Genomic DNA, 11,538 nt, shown 5'->3' with positions numbered 1-11,538 from the left:
CCTCTAGCATTTCCCGTAGTCCCGGCAAAGGCAGAAAGGAAGGAAGGAAAGAAGGAAGGAAGGAAGAGAGGGAGGGAGAAAAGAAGAAAGGAAAGAGGGAAAGGAAGGAGGGAGGGAACAAAAGAGGGAGAGAAGGAAGGAGGGGAGGGAGGAAGGAGGAAAGGGGGTTGTTCTAAAATCTGCTTTCCTTCAGCTGTTCTCTGCATGATACCCCTGGGTCTGGAAGGGCCACATGTCCAGGAGCTGAGTGCTCACTAAGGGCTGCAAAGCCCCTGGAAGTTCTTCAGAATTGCTAGAAGAAGACTGTCTCTTCAGAATTGCTAGAAGAAGACTGTCTCCAGCAGCTTCCGTCCCTGAGAGAGATAATGAGCATCAGGTGTTTCTGGAAGCGACAGGTGGTGTGAAATCACTCTGGAAACCCCCCTTCTCCGGAGGCTGAGGCAGTTTCAGGGGCCCCACCCTAGGGCGTCACTCAAAGGGCTGAGGCAACCTCGGAGGAGCGGGCAGACACCTCGGGTCCTGCCAAGAGAAAGGAGCAGTCTGAGGTGTCCTCTGGGGAGCTGGGCTTCACCTCTCCTAACCCCAGACCTAGAATCCCCTGATCCTTGGGGGCTGTTCGTATGCCGGGGCGCTCAGGGGGCTGCTTACTGGGGCCCCTGCCGGCTCAGCCTCTATCTCCACCTAAGATTTTCCGTTATCTCAAAATAGGAGTGTCAACACACAGAAGATCGAGATGGTCCTGAGTGGGGCGCTGTGCTTCCGGTGAGTAGCTGAGCCTCTGCTTGGGTCATGTCCTCTGCGGGGGAGTGAATTCTGGGTAGATCTGTTGTCCAGCCTTTCCGGGGAGGGCGCTGTGATTGTCCCACAGGTGGGATGGGCAGCTGGGAAGGTGTGAACAGCAACTCCCTGCCCTTAGAGGAGTTCTTCCAGCCTCTTCAGACGGGAGCAGGCCCTCTCCTGGGGCTTCCCTGATGAGAGGGGCTTGTGGCCTCATCCCTTTTAGGGAGTTAGGAGGCCCGGCTTAGAGCCCTGCTGTTACCACCCACTGCAGTGAAGAGATGTCAATCCAACCACTACCTCCTGGCTGCCCTCTGGGACAAGACAGCAGCAGCAAAACTCTTCTATCAGTCAGCCTGTCTGTCCATTGGCATGTGCTGAGCCAGGGGCTCTACAATGAGCTGGACTTTTGCAACAGTGAATGAGAAGAATCTTGCTCTCACTGAACTCGGAGTCTAGTATAGCTTTTCCCAAGGTGCGTTCTGTGGAACCCCAGTCCTACGAGTGTCTCTATACAATGATGCTCCTCGGTCCAGGAAATGTGGGAAATATGCTTTCTAAGTCCCCTTAAAAAAGGACCGCAGCACACTTCAGCATGTTAGTCACTTTGAAGTAGAGATTTGTTTAATTGTGTTTAGTCAGCATTGAACCAATTTGTACACATCTGGAGGAACCCCCTTCAGAGTATAGCTTTCGCCTCACAGGATGTCAGAAAATCAACTGAGATTGTAGGTGTGAATTAAATTTGAAAAGCAAAATGAACGAATTTTAAATGTAAAGAAATCCCTCACGTGGTAGGGACTGTATGGCCAAGCGGAAGTAAATGCACCAAACAGAAGTAAAGGCAGAAGTCAGTCAAGGCGCATTTTTATCCTGAAGAGGCCTGGGCAGCATCTGTCCCATCTTCTTAGTTTAGCAATGAGGAGACTCAGGCCCAGAGAGGGTGAATAACTTGTCTGTCGTGACTCAGCAGTGATGGCGGCAGAGCCGGGATGAGAACACAGGACTCTGACTCAGTTTAGTTTCTTTTCCAACATGACACCGGGAAGAGTCTGGTTAGCGTAGAAAAGGTTGAATAGGATGGGCTTACCTGGTGGCGCAGTGGTTGAGAGTCCGCCTGCCGATGCAGGGGACACGGGTTCGTGCCCCGGTCAGGGAAGATCCCACATGCCGCAGAGCGGCTGGGCCCGTGAGCCATGACCGCTGAGCCTGCGCGTCCGGAGTCTGCGCTCTGCAACGGGAGAGGCCACAACGGTGAGAGGCCCGTGTACTGCAAAAAAAAACAAAAAAAAAAAAATACAGATTGAATAGGATGAAGGGGCAAACCCCAGACTCAGATGGGAGGCTGTGGCCTTGTCCTGGCGGTAGGCATGAGCCCCCAGGGCTGGGAGAGAAGGTTCTGGCTCAGTGGGAAGACAGGGTGACGGTGCCTGAGACTGGGGGACTCTCAGAGCCCAGGCAAGCTGGAGCACCCACCACCTGCCCTGAGTGTCATCCTGTCCTGATGCTTTAGAATGAAGGATGCGGCACTGAAGGTGCTTTATCTGCAAGATAACCAGCTTCAAGCCGGAGCGCTGCAAGCAGGGAAGGTCATTAAAGGTTGGTGGCAAACGAGGACCCTACTTCCCTAGGTTTCTAAATACTCTGAGGGGAGGGGGCCTGAAGAGGGCTTAGAAACATTGGCACAAGCCAGCAGACCCTGGGCCTGACACAGTAGACGGGGCGTCAGAAAACCAGGCTCCGAGCAAGGACAAATAAAATAGCACACCTTCCGGCATGGCGTCATGCCCCAGTCCCACCGGAAGCCTCTAAGCAAAGGTGGGATTATTTTCCAAGATAGCTGTTTTGTCATTTCCTCGCAGGTGGACTTGGGTCCAACATCCCTTTTTGTGGGAGCCAGTGCTGAGGAGAGCCCTAAAGCAGGCTCTCTACACCCTCACTCCCATGTGGGAGTGGGTTTCTGCCCCTTTGCCCCTGGTCCTCTCGGTGCTCTGAGGGTCCTCGGTCACTCAGAGTGGTGGGGCCTAGAGCAGCAGGTGATGCCATCTGGCCTCGTGCTCATTCACGCAGCCCCACACAGTGTGACAGGACCTTCTCCCTAGAGTGGCACATACCTACTCGCCTAGAACAGCCTTACTGGGCGCTGGGGCCAGGCAGAGCCCTCTGTGAGGCTGAGTGTGTGTGTGTGTGAGATGGAGGGATTTTACAGAGAAAAGTGAGACCCTTTTCTGTTCTCAGGAATCTCACAGGGGGTGGAAAGATACCAACTAACTCTAATAGGAGGTTTATCAAGACAGGTTACAGAAAAGAGGCTGGAAGGTCGAGGGGCATTAAAAGAGGTGGTCAGTCTCCCTTGGGGCTTGGAGAAGACTTGAACTTTTGACCCTGGAGTGGGCGTGGGGTTGGGAGGTGGTACCGTGTGCTATCTGCCTTGACTTCCACTGGACCAGCTGGCAGGAGACCCCCCTTCCCTACATGACAGCTGTTATGAGGCTCCCCTTCTGTCCAGCCTGGGGACAGGAGGCCTGATACAGCCCATGATGGGGCAGAGGGAGGGAAGGGCGGCCAAGGTCCCTGCATCTGCTTCCTTCCTCTAGGTGAGGAGATCAGCGTGGTCCCCAATCGGTATCTGGATGCCAAGCTCTCTCCAGTCATCCTGGGCGTCCAGGGTGGGAGCCAGTGCCTGTCGTGTGGGATGGAGCAGGAACCGACTCTGAAACTAGAGGTGGGTCCTGTTGGGGGTGCCTCACCACGTGGCTTCACTAAGTCAAAGATGCCGATGCCACGGCTTCCTGGGCTCCTCTCCCTCCAGGGTTCTGTTAATTATGGCTCCGCCTCCCTGTGCCTTGGGGCCGGCCCCTGCCCCTCAGCCACCTGCCGTGCCCTTTGATTGCAGCCAGTGAACATCATGGAGCTCTACCACAGTGCCGAGGAGGCCAAGGGATTCACCTTCTACCGGCGGGACACGGGGCTCACCTCCAGCTTCGAGGTGGCCGCCTACCCGGGCTGGTTTCTCTGCACCATGCCCGAAGTGGACCAACCTCTCCGGGTCACTCAGCTCCCGAAGGACACCAGCTTGGACGGCCCCATCACGGACTTCTACTTCCAGCAGTGTGACTAGGGCGGCATGCCCCCAGGGCTCCTGGGGCGGGCCAGCTTGGGCAGGGCCAGGAGGTGTAGGAGGAGACCCGTGGTGATGAACCCACCTCTGCTCTCAGGGCCTCCACCGTGGAGGGGCTGGGCACACGGCCACTCTTCCTCCCTGTTTCCCAGGTTGGGTAAATCCTTCTGAGATTTGGGGCTTAGTCCACAGTTTTCTTTTCTGCTGGGTGGCACTACTGATGTGAAACCTTGCAGAAAGGTAAACCCCTAAAATAAACCCCTAAGGGGTCAGGGGCAGGGGCAGGGGAGCAGTGGGAATCCTTCATGCTTTGTGGTAACGTACAGGTAACAGTCCTGTGCTTTGACCTGGATTGGTCACAGTCTTCTGAGATTCCAAGAGGTGGGATCCAGCCTCCAAGGGGTCTCCTGGGCTGGTGGAATACTGTTCCCCACAATTCATGTCCTTCTGGGAACCTCAGACTGTGATCTTTGTCAACTGAAAAAAGATGTACAACCTTAAGTTGAGAGTTATGTTTTATTTGCTGGGCATTCTGAGGGCTTCAAGCCTGGAAGACAGCCTCTCAGATAACTCTAAGGGACTGCTCCAAAGAGGCAAGCGGGAAGCCGGGATATATAGGAGTTTTTGCAACAAAGACCAGGTATTCGGAACATCAAAGATGATTGTTAATTTAAGGCAATCAGACATCTCAAGTTAAGGAATTCAGCGCTTTTCTATATATGGGAAGATGCAAGATTCTGGGCTCACTGGAATCTTTCCTTTGATAGGCACCTCAGCTATCTGGGGCCAGTATCCTGTGTTTTCTCATCCGGGGTTTCCTCAGGATGCACTGTGGTGGGTGGCTGCAGCTATGGGCATTCTGTTTCCATCCTGAGTTCCCTCAGACCTCACTGCTGGGGGAGGCTGTAATGTGATGGCTTGGTGGCTACCACATCCTCTGGTTACTGAAATGGCAGGCAATATTTTTCATTCACACCTTGTTTGGAGGTAGGGTCTTTGTAGATGCAATTAGTTAAGAGGTCATGCTGTATGAGGGTGAACCCTAAATCCAGCAGGACTTCTGTCCTTGTAAGAAGAAAGAAACCCAGAGAAGGAGGCCATGAGAAGATGGAGGCTGAGGAGAATGCCACAGGCAAGGTGTGCCAGTGATTGGGGCACCATCAGAAGCGAGGAGGCAGGTTCTTCCACAGAGCCTTCGGAGGGAGCTCGGGAGCCTTCGAATCTCCTGAACTGCGCGAGAATAAATTTCTGTGGTTTGAAGCCACCAAGTTTGTGGTAATTGGTTAGGGCAGCCCCAAGGAATGAAGACAGCAGCCAATGATCCCCATCTCTTGGTATTCACACCCCCTGTGTGCCCCCGCCCACACTGGACCAGAGTTGTCTCCATGACCAGTAGGATGCTGCAGAAGTGATGTTATGCCGCTTCTGAGATTAGGTAATAAAAGACACTGTGGCTTCTATCTTGGTCTCTGTTTCTTTCTTCACTTGCTCTGGGGGAAGCCAGGTACCATGTGTGAGCTGCCCTGTAAGGAGACCCACTGGTGAAAAATGAAGGCTCTTGACAACTGCCACACCAAGGAGCTTAGAGTCAGCTCCTCCAGCCCAGGCAAGCCTTCGGGCGATGCGGCCCTGGCTGACTGCAACCTAGTGAGAGACTCTGAAGAGAATCACCCAGCTAAACTGCTCTAGAGTCCCAACCCTCAGAAACTTGGAGAAAGTTAAGTGTTCCTGCATTAAGTTGTTAAAGTTTGGGGTCACTTGTTACACAGCAATAGATAACTACTATGCAGGGGAAGAGAAACAAATTCGTTATTTTATTATGATTGCAATTTTCTCCATGACTTTTATTTTCCCTCCCAAAATGAGCACCAACCCTTTTATTTCCACAAACATCTGATTTAAAAGCGGATCGTACCAAATTGGTTGAATATTCTCTGTTCCCACAAGGTTTAGATCTTCCCTGACTACCTTTGCACCTTCAGACATACGTGCCAGGGACTGTGACTCCAGGGTCCCTGCCTAAAGTCTGGGGAATGAGAACAGAAGCCAGAGGAGGGGCTCAAGTCGGAGCCCCAGGAGTTCCATCTGTGCCTCACCAGTCAGACCAGCCTGGCAGGTTCACCTTCTGCTGAAAGACCAGCAAGGGAGAGGCCAGGCCATAGCGTCTGCCTCTGGGGATTGCAGCGGCTCCAGCCCAGACGCAGCTCAAGTCCCTGGGCAGCAGGCAGCACAGCTGCTACCACAGGCCTCTCAGGGCTGCCGAGAACAGACCTAGCTCACGCTCTCCTTCTGCCCACAGGCCCAGCCGCAGTCTCATATTGTCACCTCCTCTGAGGAGCCTTTGCCGAGAGGAGGTCCCTGGTCATCTGCTCTGACAGGGCTTTGTGCTTCACGCTATGCTAACTCCCCCTCCTTGTAATAAATTGACTTGGGGTCTGAGGCCCCTAAAATCACCTCCAGGTCAAGGCTGTGTCAGTTTTGTTTCCGAGCACCTCGAATAATGTTTGGCAAATAAGCGGGACCCAGTAAGTGTTGAATGTGGAAACGATTCCTCCACCTTGGAATATTCTTTCTCTCTCCTCCGCCCACCTGGCAGGGAGCGGCTGAAATTTCACCTCATTCTTGAAGCTTTCTGCAGCCTGAAGTGATTGCTTCATCATTTGTAGGATTAAAGAATTCAAAAGGGCTTTAGCAGGGACGAGCTGACACAAGTAGATGAAAAGGGAGGAACAGAGACCTCCCTGGCGGTCCAGTGGATACGGCTCTGAGTTCCCAACGCAGGATCTTTTTTGGTTGCGGCATGCGGGATCTAGTTCCCTGACCAGGGATCAAGGTCCCTGACCAGGGATCAAGGTCAGGGAACTAGATCCCGTATGCCGCAACCAAAACGGATCCTGCGTGCCGCAAAGAAGATGCTGCATGCTGAAACTAAGACCCAGCACAGCCAAAATAAATAAATAAATATCTTTAAAAAATTGAGGAACCATGTAAAGGGCTAAGGCCCTTTCAATTCTAGGAATTTATCTTTTTACTCGAGAAGGTTCTCGGTTTCTATTGTCTCCAATATTCCCTTGGCCCACAGATTAGAGAGTCTGGTCTTTTCAAGTGCTTATGGCTTAGCCCCCAGCCAGACTGTAAAGCTACTTAACAACAGGGACCAGGTGTTGTATGCCTTTGTCACAGGGCATTGTCAATGCTCAGTAAGCACTCATTGATTGCCTATATAATACCCTGTACTTTGACCTCTTCCGCTGAGGGGACAAGAGATCGGGAAAGGGAGTGAAGAATGACTGTTGGCCTTAGAAAACAGAAATCTGTTCCCGTCTCTGCCCATCTTTTCTCATCCGTCACTCTGCAGACATATGGGTATAGGACTGACCTCTCCCACCTCCTTGCCAAGCCTTTTATGGAACGTTGCAAATGACCTGTGAGCAAGAATTACCATAAGGCAGTTGGTCTATGTTGGGCACTATGCCCAAGTGTCTCTGCCCCTTGTGAGTAGGTGGATGAATGGATGGATGGATGAATGGATGGACAGATAGAAGGATGGATGTGTGGGTGGGTAGATGTACTGACGGATGGATGGATGGATGGGTTAATGGACTGATGGAGGGATGGGTGGATGGATGGTTGGATGGCTGGGTTGATGGACTGATGGGTGGATGGATGGACTGAATTAAGTAATATCAATCAGAGGCCTGAGTGTTTTTCACCCCTAACCCTGATCACACTGAGCCAGGTGCTCTCATAGTCCAGGGCAAAGGGCACCTGCTCAGTTCCAGGATGAATCTAAGGTCAACGTCTTCTGTCTGTAGTGGATTTCCTTAGACATTACATCTCATCAACTGGTACCAACTAATAGAACCGGTTGAAAAACAGAGACGTTCCTCTCATAATTCCAAACAGGGTCATACTCACAATGCCATCAGTCCCTGTTCTCACATCGCCTCACTGGCCACAGCCTGGCTACAGAAAAAAGTCTGTCCTTAGGCCCTTCAGAAACACTCGCTCTTGCTTCTTCCACCTCCCTATGGCTAGGATGGAGCCCCATGGGGCACCAAAGGGAAGGTGATATAAAGTCGTCTGACCCCAGCATCATTTATCTGGCTGCCAAAACCACCCAGAACAATAGCTATGAGCAGAGTCCCAGTGTCTGGCTTTTGCCAAGGCTTTATGGGTGACTCTCTCCTCTTTCAACAAACACTCATTGTTGTTCCCCACCTCCTTATTATCCATACTGTGCTGAAGACATTGTGAAATCCCTAGGCCCTTCTTCCCCATCCTGGAGACAGTTATAAAGATTGCTACAGGCTTACCCACCCTGACCAGGCAATATAAACTCAGTGCACATGCCCTGGAGAAATCAGTTGGAGGTTCCAGGCACCTGGCATCTGCAGGTCAGTGGTGGACAGGCAGTATTCTATCTTTCTCTGTTTTCTTCTCCCTCTGTCAATAGCTCTGATACGCCCCCTCTTTTTAACTCCTCCTGGCAAGCTCTCTAGTTAGCAAGGTATTCCCTACATAGATCACCATGGGATGCTAAATAAGTCTAGGGTCACATAGAAGGAATTTGAGGAGAAGGTATAGGTTAAGTCAAGATTTTTAAATATTTAGGACCACTGGTTTTAGAAAGTAATTTCAGAAGAACTCATCCAGGCCAGTGGTATTCAACAATGTTTTATGAAGCTTGAGGTTCCTTAGAGATGCCCCAGTGCCTTTTTGTTTTTTTGGGTTTTTTTGCAGTGTACATTATTTTAGTTTTATTTTTAAAAAATTCAAAAAAAATTTTAAAGTAATTTTTATTGAAATATAGTTGATTTATGTTTTTGTGTTAGTTTCTGCTGTACAGCAAAGTGAGTTATACATATACATCTTTTTAGATGTATACATCCACTCTTTTATAGATTCTTTTCCCATATAGGTCATTACAGAGTATTAAGTAGAGTTCCCTGTGCTATCAGTAAGTTCTTATTATCTATTTTATATATAGTAGAGTGTTTAGTTACCAAGGGCGAAAGGGGGGAGGGATAAATTGGGAGATTGGGATTGACATACACACCCAGTGCCTGCTTCAGTAGTCGATGCTGGCTGGGTCCTAGTGTCACCATCATTCTCTGCTTCTGCAGAAGCAGGTGTCTTTTATCCATTTAACTTTCATTAGTGTCTGTTTAAAATTTCCTCGTGAAACCTAAAATAGTTTTGAAAAATATTGACCTTGCCCAACGCCTCATTCCAATGATAAGGATTTGGAGGCCTAGGGAATAAAGGAATTTTCCAAGGTGACAAAATAAATTGGTAGCAGAGTTAGGTCTGGAACCAACCTTGCCGTCCGAATCTGCGGTGAGTGTTTCTATGTCCTGCTCATGAGCACCAGTGTGTCTCAGTGGGGGCAGATGGAGAGAGCTACAAGCTATGCTTTGTGGCTTCAAGAACTTGTTAACTTTTTATAAGGGAAAAAGTGTCTATACATAAAACAATAAATAACACACTGAAATTTAATGGGACTTCAGAGTACGTTTGCAATGGTAAAGTAAAGAGTCTTTAAACTCTGAGTCATGGAATCATTGATTGTTTGATCTTGAAAGAATCTTAATAACCACATCCTCTAACTCCATGATTTTATAGATGCTGAAAACTGAAGATTGGAGGGTAAGTGACATGAACTTGTATGTCTGAGTTGTTTCTCTGAACTGATAATTAACTTGGCAGAACTAGATACTCAACCTATAGATAATAATGCCATGTCCAGTGACCTTAATGTCAAAGATTTGAATGGACAATGATGAGGTCGGGAAATGAAAGATAACTTTCACTGTCGTGGCCTCTCCCGTTGCGGAGCACAGGCTCCGGACGCGCAGGCTCAGCGGCCATGGCTCACGGGTCCAGCCACTCCACGGCATGTGGGATCTTCCCGGACCGGGGCACGAACCCGTGTCCCCTGAATCGGCAGGCGGACTCTCAACCACTGCGCCACCAGGGAAGCCCGAAAGATAACTTTGAGTATGCCTACCGAGAAGATAAGAAAGAAGTCTCATTGCCTGGGAGGTGGTTTAGTGTCCACGGAGAAGTGAGATACACTTAAGATAAGTATATCATACAATGGAAAGCCCATGTGGATTCTAGAGCTGGATGGGGATGTGATGAAAGCAGTACTTAGAATACAAGTCCAGGAACCTCACATAGGTTGGGCTGGATTGAAGGTAGAGAAACCAGGAATACAGGTGCAGTTTCAATGGTTATGAAGAAAACAAAGTTATATTTTAAAGAATTTATTTATTGGGACTTGATAAATCTGACATAGAGTCAGGAAAAGTGGGAGAAATTGTCAACAGTTCTCAGGATTTGAACCTACCTGTCTAGAGGAAGATTATGGCAGTGAGAGAAATGAAACCAGGAGGGATGAATGAGCTGGGAGGAGAAGGTGAATTTGACCTTAGATGAATTTGGTTGGGTGTGATGGCAGGATATCCAAAGGGTGGTGTCCTGTAGGCTGTTGGAGATAAAGGAAGATGTTCAGTCTGGACTTGGAAGGCATTAGAGAAAGATGATCTTGCAGCTGAGGAAATGGATGGATTGCAGCTTCATGTGATATGAAAGAGAAGAGCTTAGGACCTTGGCCGGTGACTTCCAGGTTTAGGGGTGACCCCCAAACAAAGGGAGAATCTACAATGCATCTGAGGAGAATGGAGAGGTGTGAATCAATATCAAGGGGTCCCAGGGGGACAATGGCCAAAGATCAGAGGAATCAAAAAAAAAAATCTTCGGATTTGGCTCCACAGAAGTTAATATTTGTCTTGGAGGGAACAGATTCCATGGAGATAGTGTGTAGGAGGATGAAGGAGAGGCTGGAACAGGTGTGATGTGCAAAAGAGCATGGGGAAGCCCAGGGCTATTGGGTGGTGGTATTTGACCCAGGATAGGTGAATTGATGAGGTCTGAGACAGCCAAGGATGGGGTCCAGAGAGGGGTATAGACCAAAGTCCAGTGAAAGGTCACTTGGGGACAATAGGGAAGGGAAAGCTTGGGGAATGGAGTTTGTGGTGCACTGGGAGGGATCATGGCAAACACTCAAAACCAGGAGCCCAGGCTCTCTGATGGACTAGAAGTCAGTTTCTCACTCCTACACGATCCTCACTTCATCACAATCTATACCAGGACCCCAGGCAGGGGTTCCTGATATGGGAGTCTGTAGGAGAGACACTGGAATTTGGGGCTGGACCAGGACAACAGGACCCCAGCGATCCAGCTGGACTCGATCAGTCCTGAATTTCTGCCAGCTCTTTGAGCTGACACGGACCAAGAGCGGGAGTCATCAGCTTGCCTATCCAGCTTTACACAGGGACCCTCCACTTTGTCTGCTCCGGCCAGCCCTTGGCGCAGCTGCTAGGCTGGCCATATTTCTGCTGCTCCAACCAAAGAAGCCCCAGTAGCCTGGCCAAGGGAGAGCACAGCATCTCAGTCACATGGGCTTGCATGGAAGCCATGCTGCTGTCGACCTATCAGGGCTGGGGGATCATCTCGTCCTTTGTTACTAAAAGTGTGGTTCAGGGACCAGCAACATTAACGTAATTTGGTTGCACGTTTGAAACACAGTCTTAGGTCCCACCCCAGACCTAGGGAATCAGAATCTGTATTTTAAC

The 11,538-nt window shown here is 50.0% G+C and overlaps 1 protein-coding gene across 1 annotated transcript; it reads left to right on the top strand.

Annotated features, from left to right (window-relative positions):
- Window positions 1-733: 733 nt before the first annotated feature.
- Window positions 734-3,898, top strand: IL36RN (interleukin 36 receptor antagonist; the record flags this gene model as incomplete). The annotated part of the gene is made up of 4 exons (XM_082671967.1): window positions 734-762; window positions 2,291-2,376; window positions 3,375-3,502; window positions 3,674-3,898. The coding sequence occupies 4 exons, from the start codon at window positions 734-736 to the stop codon at window positions 3,896-3,898; spliced, it is 468 nt and encodes a 155-aa protein (XP_082528093.1).
- Between the last annotated feature and the right edge of the window lie 7,640 nt (window positions 3,899-11,538).

Source organism: Grampus griseus, assembly GCF_964374135.1.
Source record: "Grampus griseus genome assembly, chromosome: 15".
Classification (NCBI taxonomy): Eukaryota; Metazoa; Chordata; class Mammalia; order Artiodactyla; family Delphinidae; genus Grampus; species Grampus griseus.
The sequence above is the reverse complement of the archived record's forward strand: the minus strand, read 5'-3'. Positions and strand labels throughout refer to the sequence as shown.